This window comes from Physeter macrocephalus, unplaced genomic scaffold (genome assembly GCF_002837175.3).
Source record: "Physeter macrocephalus isolate SW-GA unplaced genomic scaffold, ASM283717v5 random_418, whole genome shotgun sequence".
Taxonomy (NCBI): domain Eukaryota; kingdom Metazoa; phylum Chordata; class Mammalia; order Artiodactyla; family Physeteridae; genus Physeter; species Physeter macrocephalus.
The window spans coordinates 17,054-40,613 of NW_021145704.1; the positions used below are offsets into that span (position 1 = coordinate 17,054).

Below are 23,560 nucleotides of genomic sequence, written 5' to 3' on the forward strand. Positions count from 1 at the left end.
CTTCCCACTGCACTGGAGTTGAGATCCTGCTCATCGCAGCCCCTCTCTCCCCTGCTCCTTTCCTTCCAGCCGCACGGGCCTCCTCCAGGATTCTGGGAGGCCACACCAAGCTCACTCTCGCCTTCGCCTCCTGCTCTGACATTTTCTCGAACTCCCAGGCCTCATCTCTGCATTTTCTCATGCAATCTTCTGGTCCCTCCTTGCCTGTGCCTCTCCAGAGAAGCTTCCCTCGCCAGCCTATGAGGCCTTTTCTCCTAGTTATTCTCTAGCCCTGGACCCTGTTCATCACCTCCACAGAGCCACCTCAATCAACCTGTGATTGTGCCTTTAGTATTTACTTCGTCACCTGTTTATGGTCCCTTCCCCTTGGCCCCATCTGTAAGCACCACAGAGCAGAGACCAAGTCTGACTTCAGTTCACTATGACATCCTAGATCCCAGCACTGTGCCTGGCATACAGCAGGTGCTCAGTAAGTAGCTGAATTAATGGATGGGTTTCGCTGAATGGATTTAAAAAACCAGAATACAAGATTAGGCGCGTGCCGCAAATGGTACGGTTACGACTATGTAAATGTCAAGTGCCCACATGGATGCTTCCTGAGGATGCCTGGTGGTTGCCTGGCATCTCTTTTGGGTGTTTGGATAATGGGGGAATTTCCCCTACTGTCACTGCCCATGTTATCTGGACGCAGGCAGACAGGCAGGAACCTGGCTTCTCCTCTGCTTGTCCTCAGAACACTACTGGGCTGCTGGTCAGCAGGCCCGGCGGTGACTGTGCAGGAGTGCCCCGCCCGCCTGGATGCCTGGATGAGGTACAGCGCCCTTCACCTGGGCCCACGCAGCCAGAGCCATCTTTCTTACCCCCACAGACGGCGCCACCACACGAGTGATGAACTGATTTAAATATTTCAGGATGCGCTCCTCAAAATGTCGTCAAAGCAGAAAATGCCAACCCCTCAGCACCCCGCAGTATGAGTTCTATCTCGTTCATTCAGCAGCTGCTGAGGGGACGCCAGCTCTCGTTCACTGAGCACCTGCTACGCGCCAAGCTGGGCGCCACGTGCTTCATGAACGTGATCTCTTTTGATCTTCAACAGCCACCCTCACAAGGTCTTTCAGAACAATTTTAAAGGCAAGGCCACTGAGCCTCACGAGCATTAAGACCCTGAGCAAGGTCACAAAGCTGCTTGCTTCCAACTACAGCAGGGGCTGCAAAATCAAACGTCAATGGGGCCAGGTGGGCGGAACACAGGAGAGCCGTGGGCCCGTCTCCGGGCTCCACCCAGAGCAGCGGCGGGGCTGGGCAAGCTCACCATCTGCAACGGTGGCAACCAGTTCAATCAAGGAGAGAAACCCAAAGTCCTTAACTGTTAGAGAGAAGTATTTATAGACACAGTAACATGATGTCTTCCTTTTGCTTTAACACACTGGGGGCGGTGGGGAGCAGGGGTGGTTAAAGGAGAAACGGTGGAGCCAAGGAAAAGAGGGTTAGCACAAGGGCAAAAACTACTGAAGCTAAAGCCTGCGGTGTACAGAGACTCTATGTTCCCTCTAAAATCGAATCGATTTTACCTAGTCAAGTCTACTCTAGTCTTCCCTTCCCCTCCCCCTTCTCTTCCCCTCCCCCTTCCCTCCCTCCCTCCCTCCCCCTTCCCTCCCTCCCCTTCCCCGCCTTCCTTTATGGCTGCCAGTACTGACCTCCTCCCCACACCACACTTCTTTCCAGTGAAAACGAAACAGGCTTTCAGCACAGTTCACTTTTTTTCCCGAAGGGGTGACGGCCTCTTTGATGCTCTTCTTTGGAAGCCACCTTGACAGAGGTCACCTGCCATACCTGGCCCACCCCCCGCCCCCACCGGCTGCTGGACATGTGGGATGGCTTCTGAGTGCTCTTATGCTGTGGTTTCTTATCAAAGTGTGACAAGTTTAGGAAATACACTTAAAGTGTCTTCCTGCTGCAGAGCTGGCATTCCTTTAAGCAGACCCTATCACCTTAAATAAAAGTTGACCAACCCCCAAACACTTCTCCCTGAGTCAGCTTCCTCAAGCTTCAGGGAGACAAAACACGACCTCATAGGAAGCAAGCCCAGCCTCCAACATTCAGCAACTACGAATGCCTTCACCTACATTAGGAGGTTTCCTACTTTTAGTATACACAGGAAGGCATTTTGTGAAGTGCAAAGCATGTTAATTTTTCCCCAATGGAAGGTGAGAAGCTCCAGCATTTAAGAATAAACACCAAAAAGAAAAGTCAACACATGCGTATCTTACTCTAGTACCATATGCTCATAAAATCCATAATTCATAGTACTTTCTGGACAGCACCCTCTTTAGCAAAGACATAATTTGCAATCAGGCTGGGTAAAGACAGACAGCCATTACTTTCTTAATGGCCAACTACCCAAAAAGGCTCAGTTAAGTGATCTCAACTAGCAATCTAATCAATTAAAATTGATAAGTGAAATACTTTTAACCTTTGTTTCAGCAGGCCATTCCTAGCGGGAGGAGGGAGGGAATATGAATTCCCAGCATTAAATTTAATTCCATTTCACGGATGCAAACATTCTTGCTGCCTTGATGGAGTGGCCCCCTTTAAAGCACACTGTTTCTCTCTCTTTCCTTGAATCCAATCAGAGAAAGATGGGTTTATGGGTCTCTCCAGCCAATTCCATCAATTTAAATCTTTACAGAAACCCCTGTGACCATTTCTCAAGGGGGAAAAGGGCCAAAGAAGATGGGCATAGAGCACAGAGGGGACGTAGCTTCCTTGTCCTTCCAAGAGAGAAGGAAAAAAGAGCATAAACCAAGAGGAGGCAAGAAAAAGGAGTCGGACAATCAGGTAAAACCCGTAATAATCATTTACCGAGAACCTTCCATGTGTCAGGCAGCGTGCCCTGCTCTTCATAGGCACCACCGCATTTGATTATTGGGTGACACTCCGGTTTCCTGCGCATATGCGAGGCACTATGCTCGGTCATGTTCTATTTCATATTACAGTTCACTCAAGTCTCAAAACAGCCCCGTAATGTAAGGAGGATCATCCTGATTTTACAGGTGAGGAAACAGAAGCTGTGGTGGTTTCAATCATTTGCCCGAGGGAATACAGAGCAGGGCAGGGGTACCTGGCTCAAAAGCCAGCCCTCGATGATCTATACCATAATTGCTGGTCACACAATTGAATGAGTTTTGTTAAAACTCATTCAGTTGTACACTAAAACTTGGTGAATTTTATTGGATGTAAACTATATTTCAATAACGCTGATTTAAAACAAGGGCCCTCTCATCACCGGACGCTACAGAGTGGCCATCTGCTGCCCCTGCCTCTCGAGCTCCCATCTCTTCTTTGTGATTTTCCTTTGAGGGACCCCTCCCTTCCTCACCCCCAGGTGATGGGGTTCAAAAGGAACAGGTCCCACCTCCCAGCACCACAGCTGAGCATGTGACCTTGGCCTAGCCCCCTTCTATAAAAGTTATAGGGAAAGAGAAGCTCTGTTTCTGTCAGTGCTGCTTAGCCAGTTCAGCAGATCTTGGCCATCTTGTCACTACTTGGTGAGAGCCCTCTGGAGGATGAAGCCAGAACAAAGGAAAGCAGAGCTGAGAGATGGAGGGTGGCAGCTTCCTGATGACACTGCTTGAGTCCCTAGATCTAGCCATGCCTGAAGGCAGAACTACTTCTGGTTTTACAGTGGTTATCAGCGAATTCCCCTTTCTTTTTCCTTAGGCTAGTCTAAGTTGTGTTTTCTGTCTCTTATAACCAAAGAGTCCTAAAATACCATAATGTCTTTAAGAAACAAAAAACTATCTTGCCCGTCAGTGTGCACGTGCCCCACAGCAAACAGAGGAAAAAGAGTGTTATATGAATATGAGAAGGGTTACGGGAACATGACCAGGCTTTATACCCACTGTCTCCTTGAAATCTCAGCCTCACACTGCAGAGTAGAGCACTGAGGTACGGCGTGGTTAAATAAGAAGCCCAGGGCTGCAGGCTAAGCACATGGTTCTCTGGCTTCCAAAGCCATCAACTTTACCTAAATGCTGGTGATTTGCATTTTTGAAAGTTTTCTTTCTTTTAGCAGCAGAATCCTTCAGAATCCTCATTAAAATCATACAGACAACCTTTAATACACAAAACCAATCAGACTGGTGCTGCTATGACTATACGGAGGGTGGGGATCCTGGAGCTGTGCCCACCCCCTCTTGAGACCCCAATCACCGTGCACAGATCTTTCAGCAAAACCCCCGCACAGCACCCACTGGTCTCCAGAAAGCAGGGCCCACAGACTGACTTCAAGTGCCCAGAATCTAGGGCCCTTTCTTTGAAAGTTTCGTGTGACAAGCACACTCTGTTAGCTCACGGTCACGAATCAATCCCAGTACAACATGCAGGTCGCACGTGACCCTCCGAGTGACGCGTGAGCCAGCCTGGTGGTGTCCCCCCCCGCCGTGACTTGGGGTGACCAACTCACTCAGATCAAGGACGTCATCCGTTTTGATCAGGTCTTCTTCCCGCGTCAGTGGCAGCTGCGTCTCAGGCTGCCCTCGCAGTTGCAGTGACAGGGAACGGAGCATGAAGAACACCCGGATGGCCTGGACCAACAGTTCGGAGAGCAGAGAAGATGGAAACTGAAGTCATTTTGGTGAGATGCTCCACATGGAGAAATCACACAGTGACTCTTGATTTACAACAAACAAAATAAAGCCCCCCTCTCTCGGTAACATGGTTCTGGTGCTTTCAGAGCCAAGATAAAAAACAATCAAGGATGCACCCTGTTTTCAATTATCCACAAGCTCAGGTTTGGTCCACTTCACCTCACTGAGCACCTGTCACTCGCCAGGACCTTTCCTCTAGTGTCATGTGACCTTCATGGCACTCCTGCTCAGCAGGCAGCCCCGCTTTGCAGATGAGGCACTGAGACCCAAGGAGGCCAAGTGACCTGCCCCCGGCTCACATCTACGGGGGGCAAGAACCAGGCCTCTTCCAACTAAACCAGCACGGAATTTGGAAATCCAAATCATGAGTGTTTCAAGGACCCACCTACTGAATGTGGGGGTGAGGGAGACAGAAGGTGAGATGCTGGTGGGGTTCAGGGCCGGCCAGACCCGGCAGCCCTTCACCCGGGAGCCTCGGCCCCTTGGCCTTACAACAGGGGCTGTGCCACTGACAGGGCAGAGGACCTGGCACCTGGCAGGTGCGCAGTGATGTCAGTGCCCCGAGAGCCCCTCAGACTTCCCCAGCCAGCTTTCTGGGGACAGAGGTGGCCCCCATCAGCACAGGGATTCCTGGCCCATAGAGGAGGAGTCTTGGCAGACTCCAGTGTGAGCAGGCATTTCCAGAGAGCAGAAACAAAGCAGAATCCCAGGCCTTGGAAGCCAGACAAGTTTATGCAGAAAGCAGCCTTCACCCTGGGGTTAGCCTGCTCTGGAGGTACCCTCCTCTTGAGTCCTAGATTGGGGCTGACTTGCCCACCAACAAGATGCCAGGAAGGGGAGTGGCAGCCACAGGGGAGCTGGCCTCTGGGCCACTTTCCCTGACTTGTAGCTGGTGGGCCTGCCCGAGGGAAACGGCTCCTGAGTCAGACATACAGGTCTGCGTTGGACTCTCAGCTCCACCACACCGGGCAAGGCCCCTGACCCCCACGAGCTTCCATTCCCTCCTGCGTGAAATGGGGGCGGGAGTCTCTACCGCACGGGGCTGCTGGGAGATTCTGCGATGACCCTGGTGGGGCAGCAGCCAGCACGGGGTCCGTAAAGGGGCAGCCACCCCTTACTCCCGCCACTCAACATCTGGGCACAGGGAGGCCATGGGGACAAACCACTGTCGCCACTGGTTAGCCACGCAGCCGCTTTTGGGTCCACTTGTTTCCAAGTTCTGAGGCTGTAGGCCTGGGTCACTGAGATGGGAGGCTGCCCTTTATACGACAAGGTGCCTCCCAAAGCAAGAGGCGGGGGGGGGGACAGATGACTGCCCGCAAAGAGCCAGGCTTGCACTGGCTCCCGATGACCCAGACAACCAGGGTGCCTGTGGGTACCTCTAAATCCTAACCCTGCCTTGGCCCAGAACTGGCAGAAGACCTTGGGCCAATTACTTAATTTCCTAATGCAGAAAACTGGAAGAACAGTCCTATCTCCCGGACCTATTCTGAGGTCAGGTATTCCTCTGTCAACCAGATGCACTAGAGAAAAGATAAGCTTTTATATGATAATGGTGGTGGTGGTGGTGGCATTGCTCGGATTGTTTTTAATGTCTTAAAGTGCAGTCTTCATAAAGACATCTGTAATAATCAGAAGAAAGAGTTGTTTCACTATAAACCCAGCAACACAGGTTTTCTTTATTAAGCACCAACTGCGTGCCAGGCACCATAGGCACCTTATTGCAATGTAAAGATTTTAAGCAGGAAGGAATGGAGCTGAGAGGGGCAGGGCGATCAAGTTCACACTTGACAGAGGTGAGGTGGGGACTGAAACCAGGAATGTTTGATACTTGTGTCACTTAGGCATATACACAAGGGAATTCAAACCCAGCCCAAGTGCAGAAAGCCCAAGATGTGGGAGGTCACTTAAACTATCTGGCTGTTTGAGCTCTCAAGTAAGGAGTCCTGACCTTGGAGATGAGGGGAAATAAAACAGAAAAAGGAAATAAAACAGAAGAAGGGTTTTTCTGTGTCAAAAACCCATTCCTCTCAGAGTTCTGAAGGCAAAGAAATCAAGCAGGACCAAAGCTGGGGGCTGAGAAAGGAGAAACGTGTGTGGCTTTCTACAGCCCGATCACTCTGAAAACCAGAAACCTTCCAACATTAAAGGAGCCTGGAATTTGGCTCCTAAGGTAGACCTTTTTGATAAAACATCTGCTTTTGCTCTTCAAGTAACAAAATGGAAGATATTTCCAGGAATACAAAATAATAACAATAAGAAAATAATTAAAAATATAAAACAAAATAAACACCCCCAATCATACTTTTCCTGTGTCCTGCCCCAACTCCTAAGGAAGAGCATGTGAGAAGCCCACACCCATGAATGTGAGGGCATGTTCCCACAGGGCCAAGTACTCCACTTGGGCGAAAGCAGGGCTCCCATGGGCGTCTATGGGGTTTGGCAGGCGTGGTGACCAGCCCCACAACTCTGAGAATCCAAAAAAGAAAGGTGAGATACCAGGATAAGGGTCATCAGACCAGCCCACTGCTCTCTAAAACAATAACCGCTTCCTCTGTTTACCCACGGCCTGCCAGGTACAGGTGAGGGTTGTAGTGTGTCACCTCGTTCGAGCCTTTTAACAACCCTGCATGGTTCCCATTTTATAGACAGGAAACCAAAGCCTAGAGACGTTAGGCAGCCTGCCCAAGGTGATTCAACTAATAACCAGACTCCAAAGTCTGTGCTCTTCCAACCACATGCCTTTGCCTTCAAAAGACTGAAGGATTAGGGCCCAGGCTTTTACTGAGTGTTTTTCTTGACTTTGCTAAATAAATGTGCAAGTTTAAAAGTATTACTGAAAAGGAAAGAGGCATCCTTATTCTTTGAGATGCTTTCATAGAATGATACGAAGGCTGATTCTGGAAGAAGAGATTAGATTTGGAAAGGCGTGACGGCTGACCAAGCTCAAATATAAAGAAGAGACTTTTCCGGTTTGCTTCCACACAGCTGGGAGTAAGCCCTGGCAAGGAGAGCCCCATGAGTGGGGTGGGGGATGGCTTCCGAGTCAGACAGACCCTGGTTCATCCTGGGGTCAGGCGAGTCACATGGATCCCCCGAGCCTGGGCTGGAGCTCTGGAAATGGAGTGCCCACCACCCCGATCACAGGGTGGGAGATAGTGGAGGGGACACCTTGAGCCCTGGAGCAACACTTGGTCCGAGCCCTCTCTCCCGCTGCCCTTGCCGCGTGTGCAAGCTGATGAGTTCAGGCGACAGTCACTCAGGTTAGGAGCCCACCGAGGCCGTGGAAGTCAGTCACTCTTAAAAGAGTGCTGAAGCAGTTTAAAGTGGGCACAGCCCTTTGGGAAAGCAATTTGGCAATATGTAGAGAGTCACACAAAAAAATGTTCATACCCTTTGAACCAGAAATTCCACTTCTGGGAACTTATCCTAAAGAAATAAGCCAAAAGAAAGGAAACACTGTATTTGTGAAGCTGCTCATTACAGTTTAGTTGAAAATAATGTAATACTGGGAGCAACCAAAATGTCCACCAGCAGGAAAATGCCTGAGTAAATTATGGCAAAAGTCACCAGATGAACTTTTTATGCAGCAGTAAGAAATTAGGCTTATTAAAACTGTATCACCGTATGAAAAACTTCTTGCTCTACAATGGAGAGAGAAAAGCAGCAAGGATGAATGCAAGTCCATGGGTCCATGCCCCACGCAACCATGAAAAGATGTGTTTGCAAACAAAAATGGGAGGAGACACACAAAATGTATTGTTTGTTTAGGGCGATGAAATCACAGGAAATTCTTTCCCCCTACTTTCGAAACTTTATGAGATGTTGTTGTATTTTCTTTAATGCATAATATACATCCAAAGAGTAAAAGCAAAATAGCCTATTTCCTCAAAGTCAATAGCGATAAACACAAAAACTGTTTGTGGTTTTACGAGGGAACAGGGACACAGAACGAACAGAGGGACAAATAAAACTTCATGCAAATATCTTTATTTCATAATGGCTTCCACGGTTACTCCATAAAGATAGCTACCAAGTGTAAAATAGATAGCCAGTGGGAAGCAGCTGCATAGCACAGGGAGATCAGCCCGGTGCTTTGTGACCACCTTGAAGGGTGGGATAGGGAGGGTGGGAGGGAGACGCAAGAGGGAGGGGATATGGGGATATATGTATATGTATAGCTGATTCACTTTGTTATAGAGCAAAAAGTAACACACCACTGCAAAGCAATTATACTCCAATAAAGATATTTAAAAAAAAAAAAAGATGGCTAGTGGCTTAAATTTAGTTTTGGGTATTCACCAGAAAGTCCTCTCCCTAACTCTCTTTCCTCTAGCATTAAGCTTCAGTAGGTTTAGATCATTAAAGACTCTGTTTCTTTCCCACTCAAGATGCTAGAATGCTCTACCACTCTTCAGGCACCTCACAGCTGCTCTCTCCCATTTACTCTGGGCAAGACCTGAGAGGCAGGACACATGAGGAACCTGAGGCTCAGGGAGGTTAAGTAACTTGCTCAAGGTCACACAGCTAAAGTTGGGATTGAACCTTGGTTGGTCTGTGAGCCTGTGTTCTATCTTAACTGCTTCTCTCAACTGCCCTTCCACGTGGGGTGGGTCCAGCTCAAGTCCAAGGTTCTGCAAGCATGTCCTCATCAGATGCCAGTAGTTCCTGTGACCTCATTTCAACATGAATTTCCCTTCTTGGCTGGGATGGCTCAGTGGCACTCTTGCTATTTTGGTCTTATCTTGTATTATTTGTTTTCTGTCTATTCTTGCATCTAGCACAGTGCCTAGAAAATGCTTGATAAATATGTCGACTGATAGGATAAATGGTGTAACTTGCAAAAGGCAAGAGGGAAAACATGACTTTATTGCCAGATGTTTCCCCGTGGTCTGCAAGGCTCTGACCCTCCTCTCCTAACCCCTTCCCTTGCTCCGCTCCAGTCACCCGGCTCCTTGGACACGCCTTACTCTTCTGCATCTCGCAGCCTTTGCACTTACTGCTCCCTCTGTCTGGAAAGTGCCTCCTTTACATCTTTGCCTGGCTGGCTCCTTCTCACTCTCTAGGTCTCTGCTCAGACGTCACCTTGGCCGAGCAGCTTCCCCTGATCACTCTGTCCAAAGCAGTGCCCCCTCTTTCCTTCAGAGCCCTCACTGCAGCCTGGTATCACACTTGTTTATAAACTTTGCCTCTCTCCACGCGATGAGAGGCCCCGAGGTGGGGCTGCATGCCCTGCTCACTCCTGCACCCTCAGGAGGCCAGCGGCTCTTTGACGAACGTACGAAGGAATGATTTACCAGTAAGGGTGGTTTGAACTACTTTGACAAGTCCTTAAGGAAAATAAAGGGTGGGATTTCTGAAAAGGGTCAGCCTCCTAAAAGTTAGAAAAGTCTATACTCGGCAGAAGGAAAAAAAAAAAAAAAAAAAAGGGAAGGAAAACCTTTGAATCCAACAGGACGAGATGGAATGTTCTCTGGATACAAGCAAAGAACATGAAACAAACCACATAAGCCCTCAATTGCTTGCTAAACCATACACTTCCTTTAGCTCAAACTCAAAGCACACTGCTGTGTTCTGATGCTTGAAATGGGCCGAGGAGCTAAGCTTCTGGAGGATTCCAGACAGCTGCCTTGCATCAGGAACTGGACTGGGGCGAGGGGTCAAAATTCCCCTTCAGAAATGGATCCTGGAAGTCACAAAGGGAAGCTTCTCTCAGGTGGATGGCTCTGCTTTGAGGTGGCCAGCCCCCTTTTATCTCATCCTGCCACCTTCTCCCTGGCTCTAAACCCATGGATGCTGGGACTTGAGAGTTGCTTTTATAAACTCACCGGACAGACGAAGGCCAAACAAGCGACCCCAGGGAAGCCCAGATGTCCCAGGGGCTCTGCCTGTGCTTCAGTTAGCAGTTGGGCCATGCAGCCCATCTGGGGCAATGGAGGTGGGCAGCACAGTCCTGGGAACTTGAACTAAGAGAGATGTGAGGGCAAGGGAGGAAGAACCCCAACCTTAGGCACCTACTGGCCTTTGTGTTTCTGCCTTATTGCTGAGACCTCCTGAGGACCCTGGCAGGGCAGGCACTGCTGCTTTCTGGGTGAGACAGTGGCTCAGAAGGGAGCAGGAACCCCAAAGCCCAAGCAACCTTCCCTCTGCCATACGCCTCACCCCTGAATTTCCCCTGTGGCTCAAGATCGTTTGCCCCAAGCCAGCAGGACATGATGCCAGGAACCAGCCAACAAGGCCAAGGTCCTCGCTGGGCTCCAAGGCCTCTGGGAACTGCCTCCTTCAGCTCCTCCCAGCCCCATCACTTCCCACGTAGCCTCCCTCACGGTGGGCTCCAGCCACGGTCCCCTCTTCATCGGCGGTGCTGGAATGTGCCACTTCTTTCTGGGCCTTTGCCTCCCCCAGCTGCACAGCCCTTCCCCACAGTCTCGGCTCAAGGACCAGCCCTCTGTGCTGCTCCACCTCCTTCCCCGGGTAGGATTAGGGACCTGACCCCATGTTCCTTTAGAAACGGCCTTGGCCCATGGACTGGCGCTGCCTCTTCCCACCTCGCCCTCTAGACTCTGATTCCTTGAGGAGTGGGGCTAATAAACACAATGAAGGTGGCCGCGGCAGGCAGGGGTTCAGAACGGCCATGCTGCCTGGCTTGAATTCTGGCTCTGCTACTTATTAGCTGGGGGACCTTGAGCAAATCACTTGACCTCTTCGTGCCTCAGTTTATCCCTCTGCAAGATGGGGATAATACTAGCGTCAACCTTCTAGGGTGGTTGTAGAATTACGTGAGGAAATTCATATAAAGAACTGATACGAATGATCTGCTTTATCACACAGGCTATGAGCTCATATGACTGTTAAGGAAACCTGACGGACTGTGGACCGAAAAGAAGGCAGGATGCAACCCAGAGCAGCAGCTCTCAACGTTCACAACCTTCTGGACTTTCCGGCTCAGGGTCCAAGGAGGACCTGGGGACGGGGTCCTCTCTGGCCTGGGGATACAATAGCTTGACTGGGTGTGTTGCCGTTACCCTGCTCGGGAGCATCTCCTAGGCCAACCAAAGGTTAAGGGTGAGCATGTCCACTCCATGAAGGAGTGCAGACATGACATGCATTTGTCAGAACCAATCCCCCCGTAAAAGCCGATGCCAAGGATGCCCAGTGCAAACACTGCCACCCGCAAACAATCGTGTGCCTGGCCACGGGGCCCATAGCCCTGGCTGGGAGCACACGGAAGGAAGGCGTCACTGGCCCGGAGAGAGGGTGGGTCCTGCGGTGAGGGCTGTGGGTTTGGTCAGACAGCAGGGAATGTGGATTGACTGCAGACACGGGTCTAACTTCCTCTGTGCCCCAGCCCCACCCGGCCAGGCATCTGAGGCAAAATTGCCAGCAGGAAGGCCATGGAATCCTCTTGCTTTAGGCGGATCCAGCAAGTCAATCCCGCTCCTCAAAATCTAAAGGTTAAAACACTTCTGCCACTCTGGTTACACTTGGATTAACTCAGAGGAAGATGCAGCTTGATAACGGGGGAGCCGAGTGCAACGAATTCCTCTAATTTATCCACTAACCGCCACATCTCCAGGGAACGATTTTCTAGGAAAAGGTTATGGTGCTTTCTAAGAAAGAAACTGATCTTACCAGGGAGATAAAATACCCTGTACAGCCCTGGGAGATTGCTTCAGAAAAAAAAATGCTGATAACAGAAGCACACCCTGCAGCTGGGTTCTGAGAACTAATCTCTTCACACACCTCTCCTGCAGGCCAGCAATTGCATTTGCGTGCGCCTCGCCCCCAAGATCCCTCAGATACCTTAACACCACGCCATCTCTGGGGGACCCGGCCTCTCGGGGCTGATTTCACAGCAGCCTCACCTGCACTATGTCAACTGCTCACCCCCCATACTCCTTCACAGAAGCCCGGCCCTGCTTCCTCTCTCAGAGCTCTGGGGTTGGGGCCACTGACCTCGACATCCGGCATCCGGGGCCAGATACGATGGAATTTCAATCTCTGCTTTAACAAAGGGCAGCGCGCCTGGGGAAGTTAGGCCTGGTTGGCGGGGTGCGAGGGAGGAGCTCTGGCTCTTCTGAAGGTGCGCTGGAAGGCAGGTCTGGATGTGGTCGGGAACCCTCCACCCCCCGCCCCGGAGGTGCTCCTGGTGGGCAGCAGCCCAGGAGAGGCTGCGTCCAGCGCCCACTCACCCGCCGGGTCTTCTCTACGTCACCACACGGCAGCCGCTTCACAAAGTCAATGCCCGTCAGCGGCGTGCCCGTTGGGGGCAGCAGGATGGAGGCGTCCATCATGAGATATTCCACATTCATGGGCTTCATCTAGAAGACAGACATCAGAGGGAAGCTCACTGAAGGGAGGAAGGTGCTGGGGCAGGTGACACTGGCCTCTCACCTCCATCTGCACATATTAAAGAGCACATCAACTGCGATTAAAGAGCACATCAACCGCGATTCAGACTGAGTGAAGCCTCGAGGCAGCTAGATGTGAGAGATGTGCCTTGTTTTCAAAGCCGCAGATATCCCCTCATCTGCAGTGACAGCTCAGACACTCTGGAGAAGCTGCCTCCCTGCTGTGAAAAGCTCTTCTTTCTCACCCTCTTGTTCCCCTCCCCCCAGCAGGGAGAGGGGCCTCAGTAAGGAGGCCAGCCCTTTACGGTGGTCCCTTTAGGGTGGTCTGCCCTGTGTGCGGAAGCCTGACTGCTGCCCGCCTCCTTCGCTGGCACTTCCAATACGATGACAGCAGACGTAGCGACGTGGCCCCCGTTTAAGGGGACCTGACTGCGGGGCAGGCAGAGAACTAGCAGCTTTGCATGTAGGCCCCGTCCAAGCCTCCCAACAACCCCAGCAGGGAGAAAACGGAGGCTCAGGGAAGCCAAGGAATGGATGTGGGCGCACTCAGCCGGCTGGTGGCAGAACCATGACACGGACCCAGGCCTGCCCGGCTCCAGACCCACTATGATTTCCACAACACAACCCGCATTCCCCCTTCCTTCCTCGCCCCCCTGGCTTCTTACCTGGGGTAACAGAACCAAGTCACTTATCAAGCACCTACTACTCGCCAGGCCCCTGCAGGGCTCACCTCCTACTGTGTGGGTGCTGGGGCTGTCCCATACTACAGGGGGGATTGCTGAGCTCAGAGGGAGGGCGCGTGCCCACAGCCACTGGGCCAGCCAGGGCAGAGCTGTCTGCCTCCTTCCACACCACCTCCAGGAAGCCTTCTCCGATTACCAAGACACATGCTAACATCACCTCCCCTCCTGGAACTTTGTTGCATCAGTACTGACCCCTCAATTGCACGTGTTGTTGGACACTGACACTTCATTTACCTGGCATCATAAAGGAATGACATTTCACAAAGGTAAATATTCTATAGAATTAATTTTACTCCTGTAAGCATCATGAGCTTTTTCGTGTCTCCTTTTTTAAGAAAGTGGGCTTCAATCATATCACACTTTTTTCCCTCCTGTAACATAAAGCTGACTAAACAAGGCAGAGCTGTAGAGAGGGTCCGGCCATCCAGAGACCTGGTGAACAGGGAGCCCCTTCGCACGCCCTGCCTACCTGCTTCTTTTGGACCCGTGAAGCCTTCCTCCAAAGGCCTGAGGTCCACCGTCGCTATTCCTTTACGCCAGAGTGGGGGTGGCAGAGCCCTGTCTCCCACCTGGGGCGCCTGGGGTACCAGCCTTCCCGCAGGGCCTTCCCGGCCTGCCTTCGGCTCCCTCGCAGCTCCCTCCGCTCCACCCCTCCGCTCTCAACCACCTCCCGACAAGCCCCCTCTAGGACTCCTGCCCATTATGCCTCTGCATGAAGCAAGAGGTGACAGGAGAAACAGTGAAGGGTCAGAAGTGAAGGCCTGGCTTTGGCAACACCCGGGAGCCTGTCCCAACTTCGCTGAGCTTAGTGCTGGTTTCCTTAAGTCTGAGCTAACGACTCAGATACGGGTGCTGGGTATATGTCAGCTGTTACTTCCCTAGAGTGCCAGGCTTTGCGCAAAACATGCAATAAATGTGTCACTGAGACAAACAAACAAAACCCAGGAAACTCCCTAAGGCAGGAGGGAGGGGAACCGAATATCCGTGGTGCTGAACCTCTATAGGAGGCAGCCCTTAGGTATTTCACAACCAGCCTGGAAAGCTGTGTGGTCTGGGCCCCATTTTACAGATGGAAAAATCCAGGCTCAGAAGTAAGCAACCCGCCCAGGGTTCCAGTTAGTAAGCAGCAAAAGCAGAAACTGTGCAGGGGTTTAGGAGCCCAAGCTTTTCTGTGTCGTCAAGTGACACACGAGCCTTACGTTTCCAAACAAGAAGCCAAACTTCTGGAGAATTACGTTGTGGAAGGGGACGTCACGGCCATAACATAAGACGGCAGCTGACTGCTGACTCCACTCCACTCCAATTCATGGTCCAAAGCGTAGAAGACTGAGACACTCTTTGTGGGGGTCGAGGGGATAACGGGGTGTGGCCATCAAAGGTGTGAGGCACACACGGGTGGCTCACATAGCACCGAGAGGAGGCCTGGTCACTGCTGGGGCATTTCTGGAGGTGAATTATACCAATTTACACTTTTCCCTTGAAAAGGCTCCGCGAGGCCTCAGACAGGCTGTGAGCGAGGATGTGGTGAGGGCCCAGCCATCCAGGCGCCCAGAGACGGGCCAGGGAGCCAGGGAGCCACACAGCACACGCTGTCTTTTTCTTTTTGACATTTTAAACCCTTGGGTTTATTGTAAAGTTCCCGAATCACTTCACTCTTTTGTCCATGAAAAGGGCGATTTATCATCTAGCTACTGAGTGTCAACTAAGGGGCAGGTGCTGGGGACGCAGAGGCGAATGAACAAAACAGAGCAACCTGCAATCTTCTGCAAGACTGGGAAGACCCCGGGCTGGCACTGAAGGTTCAAGGAAAAGCCAGGTGCGGAAACATTCTGGTGGCACAGAGAAGAAGGAGGCAGCACAATATGCAGAGCAGGGCAGGTCACTGGGAGGTGACGGCTCTGCTCCTCAATGGCTGGGCACATGTGGGCACCTCCCTCAAGCTCTCTGACTCTTATTTCCTTATCGGCAAAAGCAGGATAATAATGATAGCGGTGACTCCCATCAGGCTGACGTGGGGATTAAGAGATTTCACATGTACGACATGCTGTACACACCTGACACGGACTAAGTCCTCAATCAAATGCTATTCCTATCAAAGTGAATCTTTCTGAACCATCTTATGACTCAGCCCAACTTAGGGGGAGTGAATGTCATCTGAAATTTCACTGGTGGGGATCAAAAGACACTGTTTTCAATGCACTTCCCCACCAGTCTCTGCCATTTGGACGGAAAGCTCCAGTTCTCCCCTGGTTCGGCAGGACAAGCTTTGCATACCCACAAGCGCATCTGGCCCCTCACTCACCGTCATGCTCCTGTACTCATCTTCAAACATGTCCAAAAAGATTTCTTCTCCCTAAAAAGAAAGGAAGGAAAGAGAAGATTATGCACATTTTTTCCCCATAACCAACCAAGTATTATAAACTCCAGTTCGAGGCTTTTGGGGCCATCTGTTTCTCATTAGCGAGTTCTGGTAAATCACCAGGAAGTGAAATACACACGTGAATAAGAACACACACACCCAACTGAAAGCCCAAATATCAAACTGCACCTCAAGGCTTTTCTCCTTTTTTTCAAGCATGTGTAGTTAGATTTCTAGTGTCAAGGCAGTTAATTAAAAACAACAAAAATAACTTTATATATAATTAAAATATAAAAAGGGTTAATGTTTCAAGTATTTAACGTCATCTGCTTGCTGAGAATGGTTGGAGAAAAAAAGAATCTCGGTTGTCATGTTAAAGCTATGAGGCTCCACACCTCTGAAAGGAAGAGTATGTAAGAGTATTATTAAATATGCTTAACTCTAAAATTATACTGCTTGTTCCATTTGTTTTTGAGGCGCGCCTTTGGGGTTTTGGAGTTTCTGCAGCCCTGATGACTCTGCCCCGGAGGTCCCTCCCAGAACAGGGTGGCGGGGAGGAATTGGCTCTGAGACACACAGACCAGGGGCCAATCTCAGCCGTACCTCTTGGAGCCTCTCTTTGTTTCACTGCAAGACTGGGATGAGAGCCCACGTCTGTGCAATAGGAAGACAAAATGAGTTGATGCACTCGGTCATTATGACCACCCTGGATAGGCCCACAGCGGGGGAGGGCAGGAGAGACTTGGCTGAGCGTTTCAGGGCTCTTAGAGCTGGCCTGTCTCCTAAGCGCCCTCCCCCGCCCACACACACAACACCTGTTGCTTTTTGTGGGAAAAGCAACAGGTCCTCTGTATGTTTTTCCAGTCATCAGAACCACAGGTAAACTTGAAAGTTCTTGTGTGGTGTGAGAACCATGCAATAACCACAGAAATAGCAACCCTTGAGAATATCCATAAGCTTGTGAGATACTGTACTTAGGGTGCAAACCTTTTAGGATACAAGAGAGAAAAATCTGGGTTGGGAGAAGGGAGCTGCAATTCAAATACAGTTCTCCTTTTGTCAGTGAGAAAGAAAAATCCTCTGGGAATATGCCTACCTATATGTCTTCCTGTTTTTGCAATCCAGAAGCTTTCTGGGGGCCAGGGTGGGGGTGGGGGGGCGGGGGAATAAACTAAGAGCAGTTATATTGGAAAGAGCTTCAAAGATGACTCTGCTGAGGACTCGTATCCTCACTTCAAGGCCAAGTGTGGTTTGGGCTGGTCTAAGGGGAGACTGGGATTTCTGCCCCAGTGCATGGGGCCCACAGTGGTGCCACCCTCGTCTGGGCATGTCCACCGTGTTGCAGCTGCGTGGCATCATCTGATCCCGGCGAGGTACACTTCCAGATTACATGACCTGGTTTTATCTCAACAAACACAATAATGGGCAGTGGCTTAAAAAGCTTCTTACAAAGAAGAAGATTCCCATTCATATATGTATCTAGTTCACAGCAGTTTAAGGAGAGTACAAACAATGAATAACAGTGCAAGTGAACGAGAAAAGGGCAGGGCCGATGCCTTTCCTCCTCCAGGGAGGATCTCTTCATCAGCCAGAGTGCAAGGGGAAACCACCACTCACTGGATCTGGAGAGATCTGATGTGGAGGCCAAAAAATCAGAAACTACTAAGACTGCTTGGCATATGGATTAATCCACTGTCGCTGACAAATGATGAGCCTTGCCTAAGGCTATATTATGCCTTAAGAAAAGAGGTAAACAAAACCATCACAATGCAGTATCTTAAAACGAATCATCTGGAAACTGAAGACAGATCTACAAGTTTTCCAAATACTGAAAGTTATGGTGGTCCTTTACCAGCTCTCACTAAATTCATGATAAATGTTTAGAGCCTGTATGTGCACACAGGCACACTTCATTTTATTGCACTTTGCTTTACTGCTTCACAGATACTGAATTTTTTTTACAAATTGAAAGTCCATGGCAACCCTGTGTTGTCAGATGATAGCATGTTTTAGCAATAAAGTATTTTAAATTAAGGTATGTACTTTTTTTTAGACACCATGCTATCACACACTTAGCAGACCACAGTACAGTGTAAGCATAACTTTGATTAGCGCTGGGAAACCAAAACGTTTGCGTGACTCTCTTTATTGTGGTGATCTGGAACCAAACCCACAGTACCTCTGAGGTCTGCCTGTACATGTATATAAATAATACACATGCATATAATTTATAAACTCATATGTAATTCAGTAATTTTATATGTATAAGCATATGTAATTCATGAACACATAAGTTCATATGTATTATTTAGTCATACGAGTATCTGTATATAATTCATCATTTACATATAAATTCATCAATAAACAAATTCATATATAATTGATAAATAAACAGTCCCATACTAGGGGTGAGTCCTCAAAAGTTGTACTGATACAAGAGCATGGACAGAAAAGTACAGAGACCACTGCTCTGGAGAGGATGAAATTGAACATTTTTACTCAGGACCCATAGGGTGTAAGAAATAACTGAAGACACTACAGTCTGGTTTATATGGCGCGCACACACACACACACACACACACACACACACACACACACACACACACACACACACACACACTGCTGTACCCCCTGAGTTCCGGCAGTTTACCTTATAGAAATGCCGCACCAGGTGGACACTTTCTTCTCGGGCTCCCTGTTAAAAGAGAGGGAGGGTGTGAGGGGGCAGGTCTCACCGAGGCGAGTGAGTTGGGTAAATCACAAATTCTAAAGTCTGAGTCTATATAAGACAGATGCTGGGCTAATAATCTTAATCTATAAAGTGGTTCTTCATAAGGGGGTGGGAGAGAAGGAGCTCAAAATAAAAATGGGCAAAGGACAGACGATTCAATGTGATGACATGGAAAGTTGTTGATACACAGTTACATGAGAAACGGGTTCTACAATATGGCCTTGATGACTCTGTTTTTATAAAAAGAAAAATTCACTTGTAAACGTGTGTGTGAGTGTATGTGGTATCTGCAAAGACACACACCAATCTGTCAACTATCATTACCTTTTACCTCTCTGTAGTTTCTAAACTTTCTAAAATAAACATGGAAAATACGAGGGAAAACAATGAAAGCTATTTAAAACAATGAATGAACATAGTAGCACGATAAACCATAAATAAATAAATGTGTATCTGTACACGTATAAAACTTTCATAATATAAAAAGAAAAAAATCCCGGAGACAAATACAGAGCCCAATACAAGAGAACTACTAAAACTCACTATTAAGTGGGCTTCTCGGGCCCATCTCAGTGGAAGGGCAGGTCTGTGGGAGCAAGTGGGTAGAGGGGGCGGCAGGGGTCTAGGGCCCAGCTTCCTCCCAGTGGTGCTGCAGACCGGGCTGCGGTCTGGATGCAGCAGCTTCCCTCGACCTCCTCCTACCCTCCCCCGGGGCACGGGTGCAGGAGGAAGGGGGCCTCACCTCCAGGCAGGCCAGGTGTACGTCCTTTATGATACAGCCCGTGCTGGTCACGACTTGCTGCTTCAGGAGCAGGCAGCTCAGCTCCAGCGTTGCCAACCGGATCTTGCCATCTGCAGAGCACACCGGGGTCAGCCGCGCGTACCCCGGGCTGCACGCCCTCACAGGCAGTCTCTTGCCTTCCTGACTTGGAGGTCAGCTGACAGGTCCCCCGACATCCAGTGGGGGTACAGAGGGAACCCCCATGTGCCAACCTCCTTCCCAATCAATTACAATTGAATGTTCTCATCAAAACCGCCTGTACCAAATGCTACCCAAAGTCCCCTTATGGGGGGAGGGGAGGCAGGAAAAATGGGTAACTACTTATTATTGAAGGCCTAGAAAGTGGCCATCTGCGGTCACTTTGCTTGTCCAGCATTCCTTCCCTTTCTTCAGGGACGAGCACCCCCAGTTTCCCTTGGAGATCCACCAGCCCTGCTCTCGGTCATGTGATTTGGGTGGAGCTGGTCCTGCTTCCCCTGTCCCGGGGGTGGGCACATCCCCCAGGCTGGTTAGGGCCATCCAGCCCCCTGGTCATAGTGACTGGGTAGGGAGTGAGCAAGGGAGCCAGTCATAGCCAGTAAGGCTCAGTTCCACAACTTGCTGGAACCGCCGGGCTCGAGACCCTCTCCTCGTGCTGGGCTGCAGAGAGAACAGGGACAGCGGTGGGGCCCTGATGGCCCAAGCACTATAGTCCGCAGTGGCCACCTCACCAGTGTGTTCTACAAACTGAGCCCTGAGTCCTCCCTTCCACCAGGCTGCCCAGCGTCTCTGCTACAGCAAGTCTAGAGCCAGACAGAGACTTGGACAGAGACAGGTGGCGGGAGCTGCAGGCAGTCATCTGGCCAAGACAGAGGCCACAGAGCCCAAAGACAGGCTTGAAAACATTGTCTGAGCCCCGGATTCAGCTGTGCCTCAAGCCAGCGCCCAACGGACTTGAAGTCACACAAGCCAACAGTCTTGTTTGTTTGTTTGTATTGTCTCAGCGAGTCTCAGCTGGGTTTCTGTCAACTGCAACCAAGTTCTGACTAACGCAGCCTGCTGTCCTGCTGTGAGCCAGGCATGGTCTGGGTGCTTTAGAGACGCTCCCTCAAGGAGTCTCTCTAAAACCCCACTGCAATGGGTGCTCTACAGGTTGAGGTTTAGAAAAGTGAAGTGGCTTGTCCCAAGTCTCACACTGGGCTGTAGGTGGACTCCAGGTGCCCTGAATGCCAAAACCCACATCTGGCATTGTCCCTAGAAAGGACCTGTGACCGCCTGACTGAAGGGCATCCTGCTCTTAGCAAACTCCCCCTGAGTCTTTAATCTCATTTCTGGGGAGAGGCCTCCACGTGGAAGGAGGGGCCAGGAGAGGGGGGAGTTTCTAGGCCACATCTCCGATGTCTTGGAAACAACAGGGACCAGGATGGACCACTGGGGAAAAACTCAAGGCAGACACACCACTGCACACCTCCCTGGCTGGCCTTTAATGCTGCGCGTGTGTGTGTGCGCGCGCGCGTGTGTGTTAGGGCGGGGGTGGGGGTAGGGCAGCAAACAGGTTAGAAGAGGGAACCTGCCCCAAAATGATCTGGTTACAGACGAGCAAAACCAGGTCTTCCTAAGCACGACACAACCCCAGGGGCCACCCGGGCAGAGGCTGGTTAGTCTCAGCTCGGCCGTTCTCCCCGGCCCAGCCCCACCACCACTTCTGCACCGCGGCCCAGGCCCGGCAGCGCCCACCCGCCCTCCTCCAGGCTCAGGAGCTCTCCGGAGCACAGCCTCACTCTCGCCTGCCCCTCCGCGGAGCCGCGCTGTGGGCCAGGTCAGAAACGCCCCTCCTGCTGCCTCCAGGCAAGCGGACGGTGATTTTCCACCAAGACCCTTCTTCCTTTGCAAGTTCCTGCCAAGTTGCTGACTATTCCCCCTGCTGGCCCATCTCTCCAGGGGAACAGAGGGAGCAGCAAACTCCTGAGGCCTCACTGAAGCTTCCAGATTGTCCCTCTGAGCTGCCCCAACCTCTTCTCTTCAGAAATACACCGTCCTCAGGGGGCCTGCTGATCCTCCCCACCGTGGACGCTCCTCCCCAACGCCCAGGCCATGCTCCACCTGCCCCATCACCGAGGCACGTCCAGCTCACACAGCTCCTGCCAACCGGGCCTGGGCCACCATCCTCAGGAACGTGCTCCGCCTCCCCCAACTAGACCTCCCGTGGAAACTGACTCCACTGAGCGCCCCTTGGTCCTGAGCCACCCACATCTTTCTTGCCACCCAGGACACCCTCCTCCTGGCCCTCCCCCTCCCACGTGGGGCCTGGCCCAGGCTCTGGAGCTGGCTCCCCCTCTATATCACCTCCAGAGATCGGTAGTGGCCCAGAGCTCAGTCCCAGACACGCCTCTCTCCTCTCCTGTGACTTTAAAACCCATCTGTGAGCCCCACAGTGTCAGTTCTGGCCCTGACCCAACACTGAGGTCTAGATTCCACAGACCCCCAGCCGTGGCTCCTGGAGGACAGGATCCACGTCTGTCCCCTACTTCCTATACCCTCATCCCTCGCATACAGAGGCTGGCATGCAGTAGGCACTCAATAAACATTTGTTGAGGTTACCGATACCCTTTAGGCCCTGCACCCGGTTCTCCAAGCCCCTGCACTCACTCCGCAGCAGTCACACTGTGCTTCTGGCCACCCCCCACCTTGATTCTGAGGTCCTCATCTGTAATCACCACCCTGGACCCCTGCCCTTCTCCTGAGCCTGACTGGGGCCCACCCCCTGGACTGCTCCTGATCACTCAGCTCAGCGGTTCTCTCTCCATCAGGCTGCATCTCCGTCCGGCCCTTTCCTGCGCACTCACTCAGGCCCCGATGGCCTCTCTCCCTGCCCTGCAATTAGGGTTTTTCAGCCTCAGCACCACTGACATTTGGGGCCAGATAATCCTTTGCTGTGGGGGCCTGTCCTGTGCACCGCAGGATGTTTAGCAGCATCCTGGCCTCTGCTTACTAGATGCCAGTAGCAACCCCTCCCCAAGCTGTGACAACCAAAAATGTCCCTGGACATTGCCAGATGTCCCCTGGGGACAAAGCTGCCCCCAGTTGAGAACCACTGTGCTAGTTCATTCCACTTGCTCTTTCTAGCCCCTACTGTGGCTGCAGGTCGGTGCTGGCCAAGACCTCAGAACTAGGCTGACACGTGCCAGACACCAGGCACGTCTCGTATTATCAAGCTTCCCCCTCACTCATACTCAGCCTAGCTCACGCTCAAATGTGGCCTTGGGCCACTCCAAGAGGAGGGTTGCAGACACAGGCAAAACTGACCAAAGCAGGGTTGAGTATGGAAGGAGAAGAAAGAGAGGGTCTGGCACAAACACCATGGGGGAAGGAAAGAGGAGGAGACCCCGAGACGAAGACACAGCTGGACGGGAGGGGTCCGGGTGGCCCAGGACACGGGGGTATGTGGCAGGGGAATGGCTGAGGTCTGCCTGGATTCCCAGCAGGGCCAGATCTAGAAGCCAGGGCTCCTGGTGCCAGTGTGGGGCCTGGTCCCCATAACTCCACCACCCCTGGGAACCGCCTGCACGCCCGGGCACCTGGCTGGGCTGCGTTGTTCATGATCCTGATGAGTCTTTCAGCCAGTAGGTGGTTGTAGGTCGTCTTCTCAGCCGCAGTGGGCACCGGCAGCTGGATCCGTTCGAGTTTCTCAGGATCCATGCCTGGAACGGAGAGAAGGGGCCGGCTGTAAGCGCAGCTGCCATACCGAGTGCCCTCCATGTCCTGAAAGGCCCCTTTGAGCGGGGCTTCCTCAACCTCAGCCGTGCACGGTCCGTCTTCGTGATTCCTGCCATGACCGCGTGCTGCCTGTACTATGACTCACCTCAGAGTTTTCTGTAACTGGAACTTAAGTAAATATATTAAAACATATCTTTCCTTTCCTGGCCACGCCGCGCAGCTTGCGGGACCTTAGTTCCCCGACCAGGGA

The 23,560-nt window shown here is 51.3% G+C and overlaps 1 protein-coding gene across 1 annotated transcript in view; it reads right to left on the bottom strand.

The window, feature by feature from the left end:
- Window positions 1-4,165: 4,165 nt before the first annotated feature.
- The window catches only part of LOC102992997 (C-type lectin domain containing 16A), a 36,309-nt gene continuing 16,914 nt past the window's right edge, over window positions 4,166-23,560 (bottom strand). Inside the window, exons 3-8 of the mRNA XM_028485494.2 lie at window positions 23,172-23,294; window positions 19,576-19,685; window positions 18,753-18,797; window positions 16,046-16,096; window positions 12,842-12,970; window positions 4,166-4,586 (exon numbers count right to left, since the gene is read on the bottom strand). Of these exons, the coding sequence (XP_028341295.2) occupies window positions 4,302-4,586; window positions 12,842-12,970; window positions 16,046-16,096; window positions 18,753-18,797; window positions 19,576-19,685; window positions 23,172-23,294 (743 nt within the window). The 3' untranslated portion in view covers window positions 4,166-4,301. The remainder of the gene's footprint in view (window positions 4,587-12,841; window positions 12,971-16,045; window positions 16,097-18,752; window positions 18,798-19,575; window positions 19,686-23,171; window positions 23,295-23,560) is intronic.